The following is a 23,142-nucleotide window of genomic DNA, read 5'->3' as shown; positions in this document are numbered from 1 at the left end:
GGTGTAAATAATAAAGATTTGATTTGATTTAGAGGAAAATGGTTGTACACTTATTTAAATAAATTCTTTTAAGTTTAGATTTTATTACAAAAGTTGTTTTGATCTCATTTATGCTAAGTGTCCATCTAGCCACCAATTTTATATGGTTGACAGATTTTTTTAAGTTAGTTGCATAAATAATGTGTGAAATACATATTTAAAGAAGAAACAAGATAATATTAAAAATGCTAATTAATTTGATTTTAACTTAATTTGCATTTTTGATCTTTATACACTATTTCAAATTAAAAGATATTTTAAATAAATTAAAAAGTAAGCTTATTATAATCTCAATCCTAAATTAACTTTCATCTTTAAATTTTTAATGCTCCGTATGGATAAATATAATATATTTTTTATTTTCATAATTTCTTATTTAATTTGAAAATTTTTGTTTTTTAATGTGATAAAATATTACAGAAGGGTTGCAGAGAGGGTGTGAAGGGCAGAGAGGGGAGGATGGTGATTATCTAATGGAGGAAAAAATGAGAAAAAAATATCAGCCATCGATTCATATTTTAGAAAATCTAACGGTTGAAAAATTTCTTCGCACGGTACGAAAGGAGGTTTGGCTTGCGCACCATAGATACCGTCGAAAAATCCCTAAGCCCCTTCTTCCCGCGCCTTTCTCCTTCGCATCACTCTCGCTTCTTCGCCGTTTTCTGTCAGAAGAAAATGGTCACACAGCACGGCATCAAATTCGCCGTCCACCTCATCACCAAACACTTCGGCAAAATCGTCGCTGTATGTAACTCTTTTTTTTTTCCTCTCTCTTCATCTTCACGGACTTTATCGCCATTCAATTCCTTAACATTGAATCTTTCTCGCGTGCAGAAAGTATGCGAAAACTTATTTATCCATGGGCCCCTCACTTTGGATCAGTTGGTTCGCTACACCGACCTTACTAAGGACCAAGTCCGAAATTCCCTACTTGTTTTAGTTCAACACAATTGTGTCCAAGCATTTGTTTCTGCTCCTCAAGATGATGGTAACATTACATACATAACACTATTATTTTCTCTATTTCATTCTTTTTATTATTATCTACATGCAACAAACATGCTGGAGTAAAATAAAATTAATAAAAAAGGACTTCCTAGCTGTAGTGGTTTTGATGCCGTCTCTTGGTTTCATAGATTCATGTAATGTAATGTTTACAATGAAATACTGCTCCATTAGTGGGTAAAGTGACCTGATGTTGATGTTCTGAATAATTATAAATGCAGATGATGATGCAGACAGATTGAGAGTAAGAACTCAGTACCTGGTGTTGTTTGATAGCATACTCCACCGATTGAGGTTTCCCAAATTCTTGGAGATTGTGTCGCGGAAGCTTGATGAAGAAGTCAGCTTGATCCTTATTATGTTTCTTTGAAGCCTTTTTTGATTATGGCTTAAAATGCTGAAAGTATTTTCCACTTGTTTTGCAGTGTGTGAAGCTGCTTGATGGATTGCTTCGAGATGGTAGGCTTACCCTCAAACAAATGGTTGACAGAGAAAGTCAAAGAAAAGGCAAGTGTTTGATGATACATGTAATAGGTTGAGCACTGTTTTGCTTATATTAATTGATTTAATTCTTAAAAAAGGTATGTTTTACACAAAGTGTCAAATATTAGTTTTAAGAGTGGTGTAACCTACTGACTGTATCATATGTGGTTTAATCATAATCCTTTTGGCAAATCAGATGAGTGAACTGTAGATGACTTTTAAAACTATGAAAACAAAGAGTATCTTTGGAGTGGGTCAAGGTACATGTACTAGGAGTGTGGTTCCCTTTGGGTTGAGTTATAGTAATGGTACATCATTCACAACTTAACTAAATTTGTGGTACATAAGGAAAGGGTTTAGTTGGTTAGCAATTGGAGGTAATGATACTGACAAAAAATTATAAGAGTCTTTCTAAATTACATTATGGGGAGATATATTACTGAACCTTTAATTGAACAGTTTATTCAATTTAATCAAACATATACTTGGCTCTAAATAATATGTTGAAAGTATTGTATTTATACCATGGTTGAGCTCACCTGTATGTCTGAAAATCATGAATCCTTTCAAATTATTCTATCTCAAATCATGTACTTTCAGAAAATGCTGTGCCTACAAAAGTTGTACGAGAGACACTCTGTAAACTTTTGACGGCTCGATTTGTTGAACGTTGCCCTGCCCCTGAGCCTGTTGTTTCTACCTCATTTAAGGAAACTACTACTAGGAAGCGGGGTGCCAAGTCTGCCAAGGTAATTAATTGTTCACTCTGATCAAATTTCTTTAGGTAGTTGGGTTATCTTTGAATAATGATTTGGGCAAGAGGCATTTGGTGTCTATTTGGTGTAAGACACATGAGCTTTCTAATGGGGTTTCACTAACAGCTATGTCGAGGGACTGTGAAGCTTTGTTCCTTTGATTATCTTTTTTTTTTTTTTTGGTTTTGTTCTTTTGTTAGTTAGGATTCCTTGTCCTCCTTCTCTTTGTAATATTTTCACTTCAACTTAGTATATTTCTTCATCATCATCATCCTTGTCATCATCATCATCATCATCATCATTATTATTATTATTATTATTAATATTATTATTATTGAGCTTACTTTAGTCTTTTACTTTTTTTTTTTTGACTTAAGAGCAAGGCATTGTCCCTGCTACTTATCCAATTTTGTGATCAATTTACTAGTTCATTATTGAATTTTGTATACGCAGATGACCCTTCATTTATGGCTTCCTGTTTAGGATGCATAGTTGCTTACAGTCAAATAAGTGATTGAAAGTGGATAATTGATGAGCATTCAATTTTATCATTTTTATTAAAGTTGCAACAGCAAAGTTCACTCTTGTGACCTGGATATGAGTTTTCTCAGCAATTTCTTATTGATAATATATGCCTTGTAGATATTTGAAGCACCAGAGACATTAGAACAACGCGTAGTAGATGCAGCAGTGCCTGGGGATGTAATCAGATTTTCACTCGCTGCAGATACCAGATGTAGTGTTGATAGAGAAACAAACTCAGATGATGCTCAAATGATTAGTGTTGAAGAAGAAGTTGGTAAAGACTATTCTCACCTCATTGATCAGATCAACTTAGTAGTTTTCAGTTAACAATTTTTTCATGCAAGTATAATTTTTTGAACTTGGATACACAATTTGGTGCAGCAAAAGAGGGGCAAATTCTTTGGCGTGCAAATTTCGAGGAGTTTATACGTCATCTTAGGCATAAGGTGTGTTTTATGATAAATTTCTTATCTGAACATTGACCTATTGCTACCCAGTCTACTTTTTTTTTCTTCTTTTTTTCCTTTTAATTTTTTCCTTTTTTTTCCCGTACAAATTCTTTTTTATTTAACTTACTGAGAAAGGGAATTGAACTTCAGAGTTGTAAAAACATATTACATTGCCTGTGATAGTTTAATGTTTTGAATAAAATTGCAAATGTTTTTGGTGCAAAGAAGATATATATTCCAAGGTTATATAAATGATGAAAGTTAAATTTGAAATCGGTCTTTCAAAGGGCAATAGTTCATCTAAAAGTTGTCAAAGGAATACTAGTAATAACCAAGCATGAAACTACACAGATTACTTGTTGATTAAAACTGTGCGTTAACATTGGGCTAGGTGAATTTAAGTTGACAATTTTTTTGGAGCTATGTTCAATGACCATTTTTGACATAAGCTAGCATCTATCTGATTCACATGTTACCTTCTATACTCCAATAACTCATGAATTTAAAATGTTTTATGGAATCAGCTAAAGTAAGAAACTCACGGTTTTGGGTGGGGGCTATATCACTGGATCATTATGTAGTGCTTCCTGTAAAGCAGTTTGGCATTTACTTATTTTTCTTTGTTGATGCTACCATATTTTCTGTTGCTTGTGTGATAAATGTGGGAACAGGGATTTTGTACTATTGTTTCCATGCTCTCAGTTTTCTTTTTAATCGTATTGGTACAAGATTATAAAATTTTCATGGATGTCCCATTTATAAACTAGTGTTTAATTGATTGAGATGATTTTTTTGTTTTTTGTCTGTATATTATTATAGGTATTGATTGAGAATGTAAGAACTCAGCATGATGATGGAACTGCTACTGTCTTAAGTGCAGTATTGGAGGCAACAAGAAGTGTACAGAAAAAAGTGAAAACGGAAAATTCAGGTGAACCAGATTCCTTGCTTTATGAATTTGGAAACTCTTAGGGGACGTTTGGTACAAGGGAAATTTTTAGTTTCCTGGGAATCTTAAGTTGGGAAAGTTTATTTCCCATGTTTGTGCCTATTCACCATATTGAGGGGGGATGCGGAAAAACAGCTTTAGTTGTTTTCAGTGAAATATCCTTAGGAATTTGGCTTTTAATCGAACCCAATATATGTAGCTAACTTCACATAGTGTGATAAGGTTATTGTTGTTTGGTGTGACTTGTCTCTCAACTAATTCATATTGCTCATCTTCCTAGGATTTTGGTGGAAGTAATGTGGCTATATATCTGTGTGTGTGTGTAGCTAACTTCACGTAGTGTGATAAGGATATTGTTGTTTGGTGTGACTTGTCTCTCAACTAATTCATATTGCTCATCTTCCTAGGATTTTGGTGGAAGTAATGTGGCTATATATCTGTGTGTGTGCTTGCACGTTGGTTCTGTCTCTCTCTGGTTGTTCTCTGTTTTGTTCTTTTGTTAAGAAGGATTCTTTATCCTCCCTTCTCTTTTGTAATTTTTTCTGTCGTAAACTTGTAATGAATTTCTTCTTTCATGGAATGAATTTCTTCTTTCATCATTAAAAAAAAGATCTCCACAGCACCACTGGTATCTCATAGCTCTCTCTTGACTTATACTATATTGTCCTATGTTTCAGTTCCCTTGTCACTGGATACAATTATCACAGAGGTGATGAAGACTGATACAGGACGAACTATGACTGTAGATCGTATTAGAGCTTCCCTTGTCCAGTTGGGTTGTTCACCGAGCATGATTTTAGAGGAATCATATAGTATTGGTAAAATTGATACCCATTTTTCTCATGGTAGACTATTTCTTGTGATATAAAACATCTATAATTTTATTTTGTTACTAGTTAATGTTGAAGAACTCTTCCCTTTCCAGATTTGAAGAAAATTATTGAACCGGCTCGAAATGAAGAGGTTTTTAGTTTTTATATCTTTATGTTCTTTGCAATTATATATATATATATATATATATATATACACATACATACATACATATACATACATGTTACTCATGTGGAACTGTCTCATTTTTTGTTCTATGTTGCAGGTTGAGTCAATTGTGTTGAAAAGGTATGGAACGGATGGCTACAGAATTTTCAGGCTACTGGCAAAGGATTGCTGTTTTCACGACACAGATCAGGTGATTTACTCTTGCAATGAAGTTAAAAAAAATTAATTTTGCTAATATACATAGTGGATTCTATAAATCTTTCATCGATGTTGGCAGTTTGAGATTTTAGTCCAATTAACTTGATGCTTTAGAATTATTGTTCACTGCTGTAGCCCCATGTGGGTTTTGAAGTTTGAACTATTAGAGAAATGACATTTAGTGTATGTTTGATAAAAGTGAAAGTTTAGGCAGTGAAAATTTAGTGATGTATTTTCATTTTTGAAAATTTAAGCATCAAATGTGTAATTTGCACAAAGATTTTTATTTCTATTGCCAAAAATATGAAAAAATTGAAGTCCTCAATGTTTATTAAATGGTACTATGGGCATTTAAGAAAATAGTGAGACTGTATAAAAGGAATGTATTATCATATAATAATACATTACTAGTACACTAAAATACAATAAATGCTGTTCAGTCTTTTTTTTTTAATTTAAAAATAAAAAATAAATAGTTTCAGAAAACAACTTATTAGTTGTACATGTGTTTTATTTAGGATAGATTTGTTTTTTGGAGACACCAAAGAGACCAAACTAATGCTTGTCCTATTAGATAGGATATATATATAGTGAGTTGCTGCTAGAAACTTTCATTGACCTTTGATCTTGAGCTGTTTCCCACTCAAATATATTTGTAACTGGGTATTAACCACCATCTAAATCATTTCGACAGCAGAAATATTTTATTTTCAGCACTGGATTGAGTTATCAAACTGGTTGTCGTCTTGATGAAGCATAAATGCTGTATTATGATAAATTTTCACTTATTGTCTTATTATACTGTTATTTCTTTTGTTTGCCTAATCAGATGTTTATTGTTGTTGTTCTTGTTCTCTTTAACACTAGAGGTGCAAACTGTTGGAAAAATTGTCTTAATTGTGGACACACCTTAGCCCACCTTAGTTGCAGTCTCTTTGGAGGTTGCCTAAAGTGCAACCTTGAGGGTGGTGGTTTAGTCCCACATTGACTAGTGATATGACCAAATTAGTGTATATAAGTGAAGGACAATCCTTACCTTACAAGCTAGTTTTATAGAGTTGAGTTAGGCATAAATCTATCTTCAAAGATGGTATCAGAGCCTATTCTAGATCCATTGGTGGGTCACTTGCATTTGGCACGCTCCAGGATGGAAGTCCTAGGTGTGAGGGGGAGTGTTGGAAAAACCGTCTTAATTGCAGACAGCCTTTAGCCTGCTTTAGTTGCGACCTCTTTGGGGTTGCCTAAGTGCAACCTTGAGGGTGGTGGTTTAGTCCCACTCGACTAGTGATATGGTCAAAATAGTATATATAAGTGGTTGCAACCCTCACCTTTTAAGTTGGTTTTATAGGGTTGAGTTAGGTCCATAACCCTCTTTCTTAGACAAACATTTTGGGTAGGAGAGGGGAAAAGGTATCCTGGTTGAGGATTCTAAAGTATGGGCACTTCATTTTGTCAAGCGTGACATTACTTGGTGTTACACATTGAGTACACTTGAGTGCTCATCAAAATTAATTTAAAAATTGTGAGTAATAGCTATGTATGCCTTACCTATTAGCTAGATCCCCCCCCCAAATGACAGTTTCTCAGATAAATATATGGATTCTTTGTCTTTTTTCAATCTTCCGATGTTTTTTTCTCTCTATTTAATTAAATCCATTCATCCTTGCTTGTGAGATGTGAGTTTGTTAATTATAAATGTTTTTACAGCAATCTATAAATAGTTTATATTCTGCATTGTATTATTTAAAAATTATATCAGTGTACCCATATCCTTTTTTTAAAAATTTGGTGTATTCTCCTCGTATTTGTACTGGATACTAATACTGTACCCATATTAATGCAACATGACTGAAGGATCAAACCTCCTGTGTTAACATTGCAGCTAGATGTGGACCAGTTCCATTTGAGCTACAAGTTCCCGTATGATATTTTTGAGTAAAAAAAAGACATTCAAATAACCAATTATCTCAGATACAAAAGCTGTTAGATTAGGATGTAACTTCATCTACGTTGACAGTCCTCCTGAAGCTTCACATGTGCCAAAATCCAATAAAGGAGATTGCTAAACTGATATTATATGCCTATGATTATGACCTGTTAGTGCTTTCCTTTAATTTGTAGATAGCAGCATCTACTCTGGTTGAGAAAAAAGAAGCTTCAAAGCTGCTATACAAGTTATGGAAGGACAACTACTTGTATATGGAGGTGACCAATCTCTTCAACATTTGCACACACTTTAGAATCAGTTGATATTTGTGTGTTGATATTTAATCTTTCCACAACTTAATCATCCTTACAGAAAGTAGGTGCAACGGTGGGAGCCAAGCAAACAACTATTTTGATGTGGAAAGTGAATAAGCCTCTACTTTGGGAATATGTACTGGACGAGATGTACCATGCTGCCTTAAATTTGAGCCTAAGAATGGCTTTTGAGCAGGAAAAGGATGAAGAGGTTAGTAACTCTAAAATTGTTTATAAATTGACCTCCACTAAATAAAATTGTATATAAGATTAGCTTATAATATCTTAAGCATGTGTTAGTTATTGTGCAAACCTCAATGTGACAGGGGCGAGAAGGAAGGATGTGGTTGTGGTTCCCCATCCTCAATGGGGCTTCGTTTAAGGAGTCTTGTGTTTCTTTATTTTTTTCTTAATATGGCTGATATTCATGTTGAAATGCCATCATCATTGTATTTTTGTTGGTCTTCAATGTCTTGTTAAAAATATTGAAAAAACATAATCATAGCTGAATTAATAAAATGCCATATTAGTAATTCTATTATCTGGAAAAAAAAAACATTAAAACGGTTGAAGATAAGCCAGCCAAGTTGACAAGTTCTGATATGTAAACAGCTATATGGATTTGTCATCTATTTTAAAGTATACATACATCAGAGCTTGTAACTACTAAGCATGTCTTTCTAATTTTTTTACATCCAAATGACTTTAATGTTTGCATTATCCAATATATATATATATATATATAATAGAGTCTACCAACTATTAGTAAAGGAAAGTTTATCAGCAAGTAGTCCTAGGTGCTATAATGCTTCTATTTGAGCTGTTGCCATGGACTTTTGGCATAATAACATTATAACAGTTTCAGCTGGGAAGATTGAATTCCCCCATTGTTTTACTTGATCTGATCCTTGGAAACAAAATGTTTAACGTGGTTGGTATTTGATGGTAATGGTATGTTGTACGGCCAACGATGCTTTGCATTTATTCCAATATGTTGTCTACATTTCCTGTGTTGAGTTTCATTATCTGTCGATTGGTTCGTACTAAAATGTCGTTGCTATTGTTTCAGCTTTTAAAGGTTCCTAAAGACAAGCGTCAGGGGCCAGGGCCACTGCAGAAGAAATACAAAAAGCTACTAAATGTCTGGTTACTCCTGGGATCATCATTGATGAAACTCGATGATGCTCTGATGCTTTTCCATGACTTTTGAATATAAATTTTGGGACACTCGTTATGATTTTTTTTCCATTAATAGAATGACTTATATTTTAATAATCGAAAAAGGTACTACGAATGCCATGGCAGTGTTCATGATAATTAAGTGTAAGGAATTCGATCTAATTGGCATGCAACTTTGAACTGGGCATAATTTAATTTGAAGTGGTATTTTAAATGTTGTAGGTTCTTTATATTCGATATATCTACGCCTTGTCGGATACCTATTAACGTGCTCATAAAAAAAAATATTGTGCATGTTTTACGTGGCATATTGTGCATCTTTATATTCGATATATCTACGCCTTGATAATTTGAAGTTGGCATGCAACATATTAAATGTTGTAGGTTCTTTAAATGTTGTGTTTTCCTAGATTCTTTTACGTTCTAGAATAAAAAAAAATACACCCCTAGGCTTTTTTTAATACTAAATCAGTGTAATTTGTTTTTAACATTAGCAAGCTTAGTGCATGTTTTAGAAAAATTATCAATGTCGGTTACCTATCAACAGTTCATGTTTTTCAAGTTAACAAGCTGGTGCATGTTTTATGACATTCTTTTAATTTCTGGCTGTTAGTTTGTGTTTGGTAGAGAGGAAATGAGAGAAGCAGAGAAGAAATAAGGTAAATCTCACTTGGATCTCACATATTTTATTTTTTATTTTAATTCAAATATTTATTTTATTTTTCATTTTTTTATTTTCATCCTCTCAGTCAAATACATTATTAAGATATATTCCGGAGCTTTCGGACTGTTACACCTTTCATTGCCCTAACAAACATAAATAACTAAGAAATCACATGCATGAATTACCGATTACCCATTTTCAGTACACTAAATTTTTTTTTATATATATATATATTACAAAACCCATTGGCAATACACTATATTTTTTTTTGGTAAACACTAAACTATATTGAGAGCATCAAAATTTGCCAGTTTCAATATTATTTTCCATTCCAAAACTGTCTGGGAATCCAAATTAAAGATTATGATCTACGAACGTAGTAGACCCATGAAAAAAAAAGAGTATATTTTGTTTGTTTTGTTTTAACTATTAAAAAAAATCACACCCCCTTGAGCATAAATATATCTTAGAAGAGGGATAAAAAAAGAAAGAAAAAAGAAGTCAAAGTGATAATATCATCAGGGAGCACAAGAATACTTTCTAAGAAAAAAAAAAATAGACATGGTTAAGTGCCTTGATTTATCGTTTTTTTTAACCTCCACTTTACTATAGAAATATTTATATTAATAAAATTTCTTGAATGACTGGTATCTCATACAACAATAGAATCCATTTTCATGGATATAGATAGATACTTTTCTGGCCTTGTAAAAAAAATGATAGAGACTTTTCTACTATGTTGATTTTTTAAAAATTAAAACTAAGTATATTATTTTTTTTCTTTGAATTAAATGTATTATATATATTATAATTTTTCAATCTTAACATATAAAGAAAGATTACATAAAAAATATAAAGAAAGAAAAAGGATAGTAGGTGATCTGGTAACAAAAAAGAGAAAAATAAATAAAAAATTTGAGTTGTAAAGTAATTAAAATTATGTTATCTGTTAAAAATAACATGTGAAGAATCAGATTATGCACGTTTATAATGTTTTGTACTGGGAACTGATTATAATTCCTGTTGAAAACGTTTCTAGCCACGCCGGCTCGGGGGAAATTAAATAGGTGACTGGCCACAAAACATTGACATTAATTTACGTAACAAAAAATAATTAATATCTACTACTATTTTAATTAATTTTTATCCCTTTAATATTTTCGATATTTGAAATCTTAGAGGTTTTCGTGGATAAATTTCTCAAAATCTAAGCTTTTTCATAACCTAAATTATATTATTTTAAACACATTTATAAGTTAATTTTAGCTTTTGAAGAAATTTATTTTATTTCTTCTTATTTTTTTCTCCTATAAATACTTTTGAAAAATTTGCCATTGGCCATTGTTGAATTTAATCATCCTCACGTTTCCGAAGAAACTTGCCTAACATGTTTTAAATTATTTCACCCATCTCTTTCCGTGTATCCTTTTGCAGTTCCCCCTCCATTCTCCTTCTTTCTCCGGCGTCTACTAACAAAATTATTTTTAGATATGCCAATAGTAGTAGATACAATGCTCTTTAACATATGGTATTTTTCTTTTAATTTGATGGGTTGTTGTGGGTCCATGACTGGAACCATCCGATTTTACAAATCCGGCTTCGTTCAATGATTCATCAGTTTAAGCCAGTTTGATGCTAAAAGTGATTCTTTCCGAATGACACGGTTAGCCAATTCACACAGTCAATTTAATTAAGATAATGTTTGAATTTTTGTTTGAGGTGCTTCAAAATCTGATTAAAGATAAATTTAGTTTCATAACATGTTTGGTTATCCGTAAAAGTATATTTGTCAAATAAAATTTTATCTTGAAAACTCAATTTTATAAAAATAAGTCTTGTATTATTGCTTTTATAAACTCAAGTTTAATTTAAACTTAAGTTTACAAATTTTAATTAAACATGTAATAAATTGTTCGGTTTATTTCAGTTTGCAAACGTCTTTAAATTCTCATATATATTAATTCTTTATATATATGCATGTAACTATGTATATGTAATGCGGAAGAGTTTGCATCTTATACTCTTTCTCATTTTACTCATAGTTATGCATGGTTGTATACTTGAAGAAACACCCACATAAGCATCCAGGCCACGAGGTATATTATTTATATATAACTAATAAACCTCAAGTATTACATTAGCCCAAATCATAAAATGCTTTTAACAAAAGCTTACGAACATAAACCTGATTTGACAACTTTGATAGAGAAAAAAGGAATATTTTCCTTCACAGACAAATTAAGAGAGATATATTTCAACTCCAAATTAAAGGGATATATATGCTTTAAAGAATAAAATTAGTAAGCAGTAACAGTTATGAGAAGAAAAAAAGATACATGTATGTGATAATTTACTATCATATTTTTTTTCATTATCTACTACAATTTTACACTTTTTTTATAACTAAGATTAACATCCACCAAGGTATTATGAATCCCAATGAAAAAAATTGAAGAACATACGGGTATGGACCATAAATAAAGTTACAGATTTCGCCTTTTGGAGAATGAGTTCAATCTAATTATGGTAGGATTAGAGAAGGAAGGGTGTTCAGATAATTTAAAGGAGAAAATATCCAATTCCAAGATTCTGGAGAAATTTTAGAGGGAGTATAGATTGAAAATACGTAAACGGGTACAATGAATCTCCAGTGAAGTGGTTTAAAGTGGGGGACAAAAATAAAACTTTTGTTTTCAGAAATTTTTTGTGCTGCCAATACCTTGGAAATAAACTGTGGATTGCCTTTTTCTTACCAATGAGGTTGTGGATAGCTTATAGGAAAGGAGAGGTGGTGGTTTGTGTTTTAAAGTTGATTTTGACAAATCCTATGATAATTAATTTGCATTAATCGTAGTATTGGAGGATATGAATTTCGGCTTGAAGTGGAGAAATGCAGTGGATTATGGGAAGCATCAGGTTCGCTTCATAAGCTATTTTAGTGAAACTTTAATATTTAACTTTAGTTATCTTTACTATTTAACTTCATTATCATATTTTGGTAAAACTTTAACTATTAATTCAAATCACTCACCTTTATTATTTTATACGTATATAGTATTTGATCTTTGATAGTTGAAAAATACCCCGTTCTCCAAAATAATTATTCTGAATTAATGATGAAATTATAATTTCACAAGACTCTTATAATATTTATTTTAATTTAAAACAATTACCTTAAAATCAATTGTGTAAAAATTATTGATAAATTAAAAAATATTTGTTTTACACAAAAATAAAATAAAAATAAACAAACATGCATTATTTACAAGGAAAACTAAAAGATTCTATGACTGAATAATTCTCTTATGTATTTCATGCTTTACTAAGGCATAATATATATAAGAGAGTTATAACAAAATCTTTTAAGATTGAGTTATACAGATTGATTCTTCAAATAAAACTCATAAAATTATGTTTAGACTAAAAACAAATTCATTTACATAATTACGGACTAATAATACGGGATAATATAATAATTACACATAATTTCACACAGATTCTATTATCTCCCATTATTATCATGATATCATTACCCCCCTCAAGTTGGAGCATATAAATTACATATTCTCAACTTGTATAGCAGAGAGGTGAACTGAGTGGGACCAAGAGCCTTGGTAAAAATATCAATTAATTGTGCATGTGTAGGAACATAAGTAGGTGCAATATTGCCAGTGAGATACTCGTCACGAATGAAGTGGCAATCCACTTCGATGTGCTTGGTGCGCTCATGAAAAATCGGGTTCTTGACAATATGAAGCGCTGCTTGACTATCACAATGAAGTCGCATAGGCTAAGAATGAAAGATACCAAGACTATGGAGAAGACCTTTTAATCATTTCAATTCTCCTGTTACTGTTGCCATGGATCGATACTCAGTCTCAGCAGAGGAGCGAGATATTGTTTGTTGTTTCTTAGTTTTCCATGAAATTGGAAAAGATCCAAGTAGAACAAATCATCCGGTAAGGGACCTACAAGTGAAAGGACATCCAGCCCAATCAGAGTCACACCAACCAGATAGTTGAAGGTCATAATCCTTACGCAACAAAACACTCTGTCCTGAATTCCCTTTCAGGTATCAAACAACACGGAGAACAGCCTCCCAATAGGCCTCTTTAGGTGCCTGCATAAATTGAGACAACACATGCACACAATATAAAAGCTAGGGTATGGTAAAACAGAGACAAAAGAGACAACCTACTAACCACTTATACTGATCAAGATGAGGAAAAAGCAAGTCTGTTGCAAGTGCCAGACGATGATTATGTTCAATTGACACATTTGATGGCTTAGCTCCCAGAAGTTCAGCTTTGGCTATAATGTCCAAAGCATATTTGCGTTGACAAAGAAAGATACTCGCAAAAGATCGCACCACTTCAACACCCAAGAAATATTTGAAGATCCCCAAGTCTTTCATGTGAAAGCAATTGTGTAAATAGGATTTAAATTCGGTGATAGCTTCATTATTATCTCCCGAAATGATTAGGTCATCAACAAACACTAACACTACAATATGTACCCCTAGTCTTTGCAAGACGAAAAGAGAATAATCAAACAGAGATTGCCAAAATTTGTAGTGTTTTAGTGCATCGAACAGCTTGGCAAACCAACAACGAGACACCTGTTTGAGTCCATATAAGGACTTGTTGAGTTTACACATCATGCCATATTGCTGAGGAAGAAAGCCACAAGGTGGCTTCATGTACACAACCTCCTCAAGGTCCCGTGTAAAAATGCATTGTGCACATCCATCTGATGTAATTCTCAAGCTCATGTGGCTGCTACGACTAACATTGTGCGTACCGTTACCATTTTTACAACGAGTGCAAAAGTCTCTGTGTAATTGATCCCCTCTTTTTGATGATTTCCAAGAATTACTAACCATACTTTGAACCATTCTATACTTTCATCAGCTTTATGCTTTATTTTGTACACCCACTTTCAGCCAAGTGTTTTCTTTCTTAGAGGCAATTGTGTGATTGTCCAAGTTCCATTGGTCTCAAGGGCATGAATCTCACTTTTCATTGCATCTCTCCACCGACTGTCTTTCACCACGTCAATATAAGTGACAAGCTCATTTTCCTGTGAAATGAATGCAAGAAAAGCATGATGTGGAAGATAAAAATTCTCATAATTCACATAATCAGTTATGGGATAGGGTACACCCGAGTCTGCCTTTGGAGAGGGTGAAAAGTTGGATGGGCTCAATCTTTTGGTGGTATTTGTCACATAATCTTGCAATTGAGTAGAAGGTTGTTTGGTTCTATGTCCTCTACCCAATAATGGCTCAGCTGATGATATAGATGGAAGCACTGTATCTTGTGTGTCCATATTTTGGAGAGTAACACCTTGTTCATTGAACCATGCATTTGGCTCACCCCCTCTATCATCCATTGTCATATCATCACTTTCTTCAGTACCTTCTGTGTGATTCGTTTCTTCTACACCATTAGTCACATCACCAACAATTTCTTCACAGCTCCATTTTTTAGGAGGAACATCTTCTTTGGTAGTAACATCAATAAAAAAAAGATATTTGGTCTCAACGAATTCAACATCTTGAGAGACAAAAATCTCTTATGTTTCTAAGTCAAACAACTTCCACCTTTTCTTGCCATATGGGTAGCCAATAAACACACACTTCTTACTCTACTTGCAAATTTATCACCATTCCTTCTTTGATTATGGGTGTAACATAAGGAGTCAAATATTCTCAAATGTTCATATGCAGGTTGTTATCCATATAACATCTCATATGAAGTTTTCCCATTCAAAACAGTGGAAAGATTTCAATTGATCAAATATGCTACAGTTAAAATGCATTTCTCCTAGAACTTAATAATAAGATTACCTTGAAATCGTAGTGCTCGAGCCACATCCAAAATATGTCTATATTTTCGTTCCACTCTCCCATTTTGTGTGCAAGATGTCTGAAAAATTATTGGGTGATCAAGAAAATATCTTTTCATGCATGTGAATTTTGTCCCATTGTCACTTCTAAATATTTTGACTTGTTTATGAAACTGTCTCTCAAGCAGAGCAAAAAAATTGTGAAGCATTGTCGATATTTCTTGTTTATCAGCTAATAGGTATACCCATACAGCACATGAATAAACATCAACTATTGTCGGAAAATAAAAAACACCACAAGTAGAAGCAGTTCTATATGGTCCCCATAAATCACAATGAACTAATTCAAATGCACTATGTTCGTGTGTCGGCAAGTGTACCGATTCGCACAAGTAGTAAATTAAAACGCTAAGATCGAGTGTCGAGTCCACAGGAAATTTGTTTCACTCAGAAACTGTACATCCAGTATGCAAATATTTGTATAAACTAAAAGCAAATTAAATATCAAGTTGAATTCGGTACTACAGTCTCTGTGAATAAAAACTAAATATCTAGAAACTTAGGGGTGAAAACAGTCAAGTAAAAGCGTTGGGTTGTTCTACTGAATTTTCCTTGATGTTATTATGTACTTTTCTCTATTTAATGTTATCCTAGTGTTCTTATGCTGAGAAATTACTCAAAACCAAGATCCCTCTAGTGAATGAGACTAACTCTCTTTAAACCTCATCCTTGATCCTTCAACAAACTCAGCCTAAAAGAGTTGCATTAAGTCTACAACATAATATGAACTAGATCACTGCACTCCATTCCTAGACATACATATTTCTAGCTTGCTCTACCAAGTTCTAAGGCTTTAAAGCATTTCCCAATGCTGAAAATCCTAACTATACACACAAATGGGTGATCAAGTCATAAGCATGCAAAAATAAGCATAGATAGAAGCAATGAACATAGAAAAACATTAAATAGATAGTGAAAGAGTATTACATCAAGGATTCAGCTAAACTTCCCAACCAAGAGGCTTAGCCTTCCATTAAATAGATAGTGAAAGAGTATCACTAACTTGCACTTAGCCTTTAAAACATTGAAGTTAGGGAAAAATAGGAGAGAGGTCAAAAAATAGAGCAAGAGAAGAAGCTAGAGCGACAGAGCCTCAGCCTCTAAGAGAGTTTTAGGTTAGAGGAGTGATTTTAGGGTTCTAGAGGTTGGAGGAAACATTCTCAACCATTTGTAGCCTTAGTCTTTCTTCAAAATCTATCCTTTGTGCTGAAAGTTGCTAACTTGTAATGGAAGGCTAAATCTCTTGTTGGGGAGTTATGCTGAACCTTTGATGTAATATTCTCTTACTATCTATTTAAATTTGTTTTTTATGTGTTCATTGCTTCTATCTATGCTAATTACTGTATGCTTGTGGCTTGATCACCCATTTGTATGCATAGTTAGAATTTTTAGTACTAAGAAGTGCTTTAAAACCTTAGAACTTGATAGAGCAAGCTAGAAAACTGTATGTCTGGGGATGGAGTGCAACAATCTAGTCCTTATTATGCTGTAATCATAATGCAACTCTTTTAGACTAAGTTTGTTGAGGGATCAAAGACGAGATTTAAATAGAGTTAGGCCCATTTACTTGAGGAATCTTGGTTTGGATAGTTTTTTTCAGCATAAGAACACTAAAACAACGTTAAATAGAGAAAAACATTTAGCAACATCAAAGTAAGTTCAATAGAATGACCCAACGCTTGTTACTTGACTGTTTTACTTCTCAACTTTTAGATATTTTCATCTATAGTTAATTAGACTTTTAGACAAAAAACCCTATTCAACATTTATTTGCTTTATACAAATGTTTGCTCATTGAACATATATTTTCTGAATGAAACAAGTTCCCTATGATTCGATACTTGGTTCTTACTGCTTTATATTACTTGTGCGACTCAGTACACTTGCTTATTAGCATCGCAGAATATTATCAAACAAGTTTTGCTGTGAACAGTCACTTGTCATCTTGTCATTAGAGTTTGTTTTCTGAGCATTTAGTAATTCTACCAGCATCTGCCACTGCTATGTAGTATGCCCAGTCAAATCTGAAATGTCTCCTTTTGAGATCCTGGTGTCTGTACTTGTTTCACCATTGTGCACAACATTTGTACACACTATTCCTCCTTTTCCTCGTCTAGTTCTCAGGTCGTTGTTGGAATTCAATTCATACGATGATAAAGTCTTTTTCACCATCTTATGTTCTTCTTGCTTATGAGACTCATTCTTAGGAGTCTCCTCTTCATAATGACTCATTGTCATTAAATTTCAAATAGAACTTGTTGGTTCCGATACCATAAAGGATCCTATGACAAAATAATTTTGTTCTGTATTTAATACTTTATTAAGACATAAATATATACAAGAGAGTTACAACAAAATTTCTTAAGATTTTACTATATAGATTAATTCTCCAAATAAAACTTATAAGATTACGTCTAGACTAAAAATAACTTAATTTATATGATCACAGACTAATAATACGAGATAATATAATAATTACACATAATTTCACATAGATTCAATTATCTCCTATTATCTCATCATGATATCATAAAAAACTAAATATATGCTATTGTTAAGGATTTAAAATATTATGACTATCGTAAGTGCTTATAATATACTGGTTAAAACAAAAAAGTCCTTATAATATACACTCTACCAAAAACCATATAATTTATACTGTAAATCATTACATGAATTTTAACATTAATTTTTAAAACATCTTATTGGGAAAAAGAAAATCAAGTTATTCATTTCTAAAATCAAGTGAATAAATTTGAGTTTAGAACCCAAAAGGATTGGAATTTACCCCCTAGCCAGCTTGGATGGGAGTATATATAATCGCATATTAATCAAGTTATTCATTTCTAGAATCTTTTAAGATTTAAAAATTACAGTAATAGATATAATTAATAAATAAATAACATATACAATAATAATATAATTCTTTTATATAATCACAAACGGTATAGTTTGCTTATTTTTAAAATAAAAAATATCTTAATTAAAAGTTACCATTATTTTTTCCTCAGGTATCTCTTGTAGTAGTGACAAAAAAACTCGTGGGTATATAATTAATACTAAATTAGCTAATTAAGTACGCCGCGGATTCACAAAGGACTTAGTAGGTTTCATTCTTTTTTAAGGCAAACAAACACGGTGACGGTGGAGACGTGGATTTTGTTTTGTTTCTCTTGCATAAATATCGCGTTGACTACAAATATGGCGGACAATACCTTGCGACAAAGATTTTTTCAATGTTTTTTTTTTCCTGTTTCATCCTCGGCCGCAAATTTTCAATTATGAACCAAGTTAAGCTGCATGTGTGGATAAAATAAGCGAAACAAAAACCGACCACATAACATATTGAAGCAGAAAGAGAAGTTGGACCAAAAAAGAGACAATATTCAAACATAGCGTGAGAGTCAAAAAGGTCAACCGGGGATTATCAGGGGAAAAAAATAATATTATGTTGTTTTCATAGTCAAAAGCCACGCATTCTTTTATTCAGCACCTTCTTATATAAATACCCGACATAGATATATGCTCTACACAACACAACCATAACCAAGAAGCATCAGATAGATCATAGATACACTGACTGAAAGAGATCAGATCATAGATGGAGTTTTTTCTAGGGCTATGTGGGGTTCTTGTTGCCTTCTCAGCAGCACTTTGCCTCTTGTTGCTCTTGATATTAACATTTTATTGGGTTGTTTTCCCTAATCAAACACTTAAGAAGCTTAAGAAATGTGGGTTGGGAGGTCCAACCCCAAGTTTTCCACTTGGAAACATTGAAGAAATGAAACGAAAGAATAACATTCAATCTTCAATTGTATCCTCAAATTTCTCGCACGATATACACTCGAGCGTTTTCCCCTACTTTTCAAGCTGGCAGAAATCACATGGTAATTAAGTCTCCTAGTCTTATGTCATACACTATATATATCCATTAATAACTCATTTGGTCTTATGTTAAAGATGCATTTTTTACTTTATGTTTATGTAGGTAAGGTTTTCGTGTACTGGTTGGGGACGGAGCCATTTCTGTACGTTGCTGAGCCAGAGTTCTTGAAGAAAATGTCCACAGTGGTAATGGCTAAGAAATGGGGAAAACCAAGTGTGTTTAGAACTGACAGAGACCCCATGTTTGGGAGTGGTTTGGTTATGGTTGAGGGTAACGATTGGGTTCGTCACAGGCACATTGTTGCCCCAGCGTTCAATCCAATTAACTTGAAGGTATAATATCCCTCACTCCCTTTTCTCTCTTAAGTTTCATTTGTACCTCATAAATCTCAACAACCATGAAATGGATCAAAATTTTTCATACATTATAATTAGTTTTGCATTTTCTAGGCCATGGCAAATATGATGGTTGAATCCACGAATCAAATGATAGATAGATGGGCTAACCAAATAAACACCGGCAACCCCGAATTCGATGTGGAGAGGGAGATCACAGCAACAGCTGGAGAGATCATAGCAAGAACAAGTTTTGGCATGAAAGACGGCAATGCAAGAGATGCCATTGCTAAATTAAGAGCCTTGCAAATGACTCTCTTCAAGACTAATCGTTATGTAGGTGTTCCCTTTGGCAAGTATTTCAATGTGAAGAAAACCTTGGAGGCCAAGAAACTCGGGAAAGAAATCGATGAGCTCTTGTTATCCATCATAGAATCCCGGAAGAATTCACCCACAAAGAATTCTCAACAAGATTTGTTAGGTTTGTTGCTTCAGGGAAACCATCAGGTTGATGGCCGGTCAGGAAAGACACTATCATCACGAGAAGTGGTTGATGAATGCAAGACATTCTTCTTCGGAGGCCATGAAACCACAGCACTTGCTATCACATGGACCTTGTTGCTTCTAGCCATGCATGAAGATTGGCAAAATCAGTTGAGAGATGAGATAAGACAAGTGGTGGGTGGATATGAAAAGCTTGATATCACCTCGCTCTCTGGTTTAAAGAAGGTACGCTGATGATGTATTTATGTTATGTTCAACTTATATAAATTTAAATGTTTTTGTTCACAAGCTCGAATTTTGTTTTGATCTCTATTAAAAAAATCATTGTTGGTCCTGATAAATTAATTTTTTTCCTAAATATATTTAGATAACACTTTAAATAAGAAATAATGTGATTTTAATAGCACTTTAGAGATAAAAAAACATATTTAAATGGTTTATTTATTCTATTTTTGATCCTGTGCCTCTCTCTAGCTACATTAAAATCTGACATGTGTAAAATGTCTCGTTACAGATGAAGTGCGTAATGAATGAAGTTCTAAGACTATACCCACCAGCACCAAATGTTCAAAGGCAAGCAAGAGAAGACATTAAAGTTGATGATATAACAGTGCCTAATGGGACCAACTTGTGGATCGATGTGGTAGCAATGCACCATGACCCCGAAGTATGGGGAAACGACGCAAATGAGTTCAGACCAGAGAGGTTCATGGATGATGTGAATGGTGGGTGCAACCACAAGATGGGGTACTTGCCTTTTGGGTTTGGAGGGAGAATGTGTGTAGGAAGGAATTTGACCTTCATGGAGTACAAGATTGTCTTAACCCTACTTCTCTCTAGGTTTACTTTTAAGCTTTCACCAGGTTACAATCATTCACCTTCTATCATGCTCTCCCTAAGGCCAAGTCATGGACTTCCACTCATAGTTCAGCCCCTTTAGAATATATTCAACTCAATTTTACAAAAACAACATGTGTAGGCTCTCATATATAGTTCAGTCTTCATGGACTTACTATTCAATTGTAGATAGTAAAAGTCCAGTAGAATGGGATTGTATTCATTTCAACTAATATTCTTTTTTGCTTATATATAAAAAATATCAACTAAGAAGATCGTGTATGAGCACTCTTTCATATATAGTTGAATCATTCATATAATTAAATATCTAATTTAATGTAGAGATTGAAGTATAAATGTGATGTAAAATTTTATATAAGATAAAAATGAAAATGATAAGTATCATATAAGTGGAAAAAAAAAATCTTAAATCTAAATATTAAAATTTTGAATTAAATTGTGATGTCAGACTTTTTTATAAAATTACTCATGATCTATTTGCGTAAAACTTTCAAGTGAAAGAAATTTGAATAATTATCCAAGTAATGTTAATTATAGAAAGGCTAAGGTAATTATTATTTAATTGGCAGGTCTCTAAATTATTTATTAGTTATTAATTGAGTCTTTGAATTATATTTTTGTTTTTAATTGGGTCATTAAACTTATTTTTGTTTTTTAATTTGATCCATTTGTCTAAATATTGTTATGAAAAATTTATTACAAAGATTTAAATAATGATCACTAAATACAATATTGTCATCTTTGGAAGCCTTTGCAAGATCTACATTGAGTATTCTCACCTCCCCACTCAACCCATATTAACTTATATTAAAATAAAAAATAAATTACATTTAAATAAATAAAAATTATAAATAAGAACAAATTAAAGATTCAAAATTATAATATATATATATATATATATATATATATATATATATATATATAAATGAAAAATGTTATTATAACATTAAAAAATTACAATATACTATAAAAAAATAATAAATAGAACCTAAAGGATAGGTCTTCATCATCACTGGCCTGTAACATAGAGTTAATTTGGTAAAAAAAATTATTTGATATAATTTATAAACTAAATAAGATTTAAAAGATTTTTTTATAAATCATGTTCATGCTCAACAATTATATATGAACCCCCTCCAGTGTGGATCGATCCACACTCTTCTCCAAAACCATATTCCTCTTCAGTGGATGTGATTCCTTTTTAAAAGCAGGGTGAACCAATGGTAGCAAAAGTCTTTTTAATTATGCAGACTCGATCACCTTCCAAACTATGACGGTGGCCCCTTTTATGGGCAATGCTAAACATATCGAGTAGGTTGTGAGCCCCTATAGTTTGGTTGAAGAATATGCTCCAAATTATATGTTCATGCACTTCAAATCAATTAATCACGTCACATGGTGCTAAATCAAAAATTAAATTAGGAAATACATGAATATTTAAAGGCTAATAATTTATATTATAAATTTGATAAAAAAAACATATTAAAGTAATATAAATAATTTTTTTAAAATCTTTTCATCAAAGAAGAAGCCTATCAAAATAGGTTAATAAGAATCGTAAGTTATTTGTTATAAAATTGAACAAAAAATTTATCAAAGCTAAATATTTCTTTGACAAATTTTACAACAAGTTTATTCAAATAGGTTTAAAATAACTTACAAGAACAATAGACTATTTAATTTATGCTACAAATATTGGAGGAGAGAACTTTGGATGAAGGTTAAATAAATGTGTGATTTAATTTTTATAAACTTTATAAAGAAGTTTATCAAAAGACTAAAAATATAAAATTTATAAAAGTCGTAATTTTTTTATATCAAATATTAATGCATGTCATATGAAATATACTAATTTAAAATATTAAAAATATATATTTAATGTGCGTGTGAGTATAATATCCTATTATTTTATTTTAATATAATATATAATTTTTTTAAAAAAATATTATACACACATAAGTTTAAATCACATCCATGGAGTATTAAGCTGTACGTTGGTAATTAATAGTCTAACGCCATCACATGCACATGGTTTTTGTTACTGACAACTTTGGAAGAATCTTTCTTTTATATATATATATATATATATATATATATTATATTAACACCTTGTCCTTCAATAATTAATTCCACAGCCATCGCTAAAGTATATGCACCAATAGTCTG

General features: G+C 32.3%; 2 protein-coding genes across 2 annotated transcripts; both read left to right on the top strand.

Annotated features, from left to right (window-relative positions):
• Positions 1 to 614: 614 nt before the first annotated feature.
• On the top strand, positions 615 to 9,036 carry LOC100803947 (DNA-directed RNA polymerase III subunit RPC3). The gene is made up of 14 exons (XM_006589476.4): positions 615 to 783; positions 874 to 1,027; positions 1,266 to 1,384; positions 1,470 to 1,551; positions 2,128 to 2,276; positions 2,925 to 3,081; positions 3,189 to 3,253; positions 4,076 to 4,187; positions 4,883 to 5,023; positions 5,131 to 5,168; positions 5,302 to 5,394; positions 7,524 to 7,607; positions 7,702 to 7,854; positions 8,713 to 9,036. Exons 1-14 carry the CDS (start codon positions 715 to 717, stop codon positions 8,851 to 8,853), a joined length of 1,557 nt encoding a protein of 518 aa, XP_006589539.1. The 5' UTR covers positions 615 to 714; the 3' UTR covers positions 8,854 to 9,036.
• Positions 9,037 to 18,922: 9,886 nt separating this feature from the next.
• On the top strand, positions 18,923 to 21,228 carry LOC100803409 (cytokinin hydroxylase). Its single transcript, XM_003535564.5, has 4 exons — positions 18,923 to 19,280; positions 19,382 to 19,611; positions 19,729 to 20,343; positions 20,633 to 21,228. Exons 1-4 carry the CDS (start codon positions 18,995 to 18,997, stop codon positions 21,056 to 21,058), a joined length of 1,557 nt encoding a protein of 518 aa, XP_003535612.1. The 5' UTR covers positions 18,923 to 18,994; the 3' UTR covers positions 21,059 to 21,228.
• The last annotated feature ends 1,914 nt before the right edge of the window (positions 21,229 to 23,142 follow it).

This window comes from Glycine max, chromosome 10 (genome assembly GCF_000004515.6).
Source record: "Glycine max cultivar Williams 82 chromosome 10, Glycine_max_v4.0, whole genome shotgun sequence".
In the NCBI taxonomy this organism is placed as follows: Eukaryota; Viridiplantae; Streptophyta; class Magnoliopsida; order Fabales; family Fabaceae; genus Glycine; species Glycine max.
This window is presented reverse-complemented; position numbering and strand designations above follow the sequence as displayed.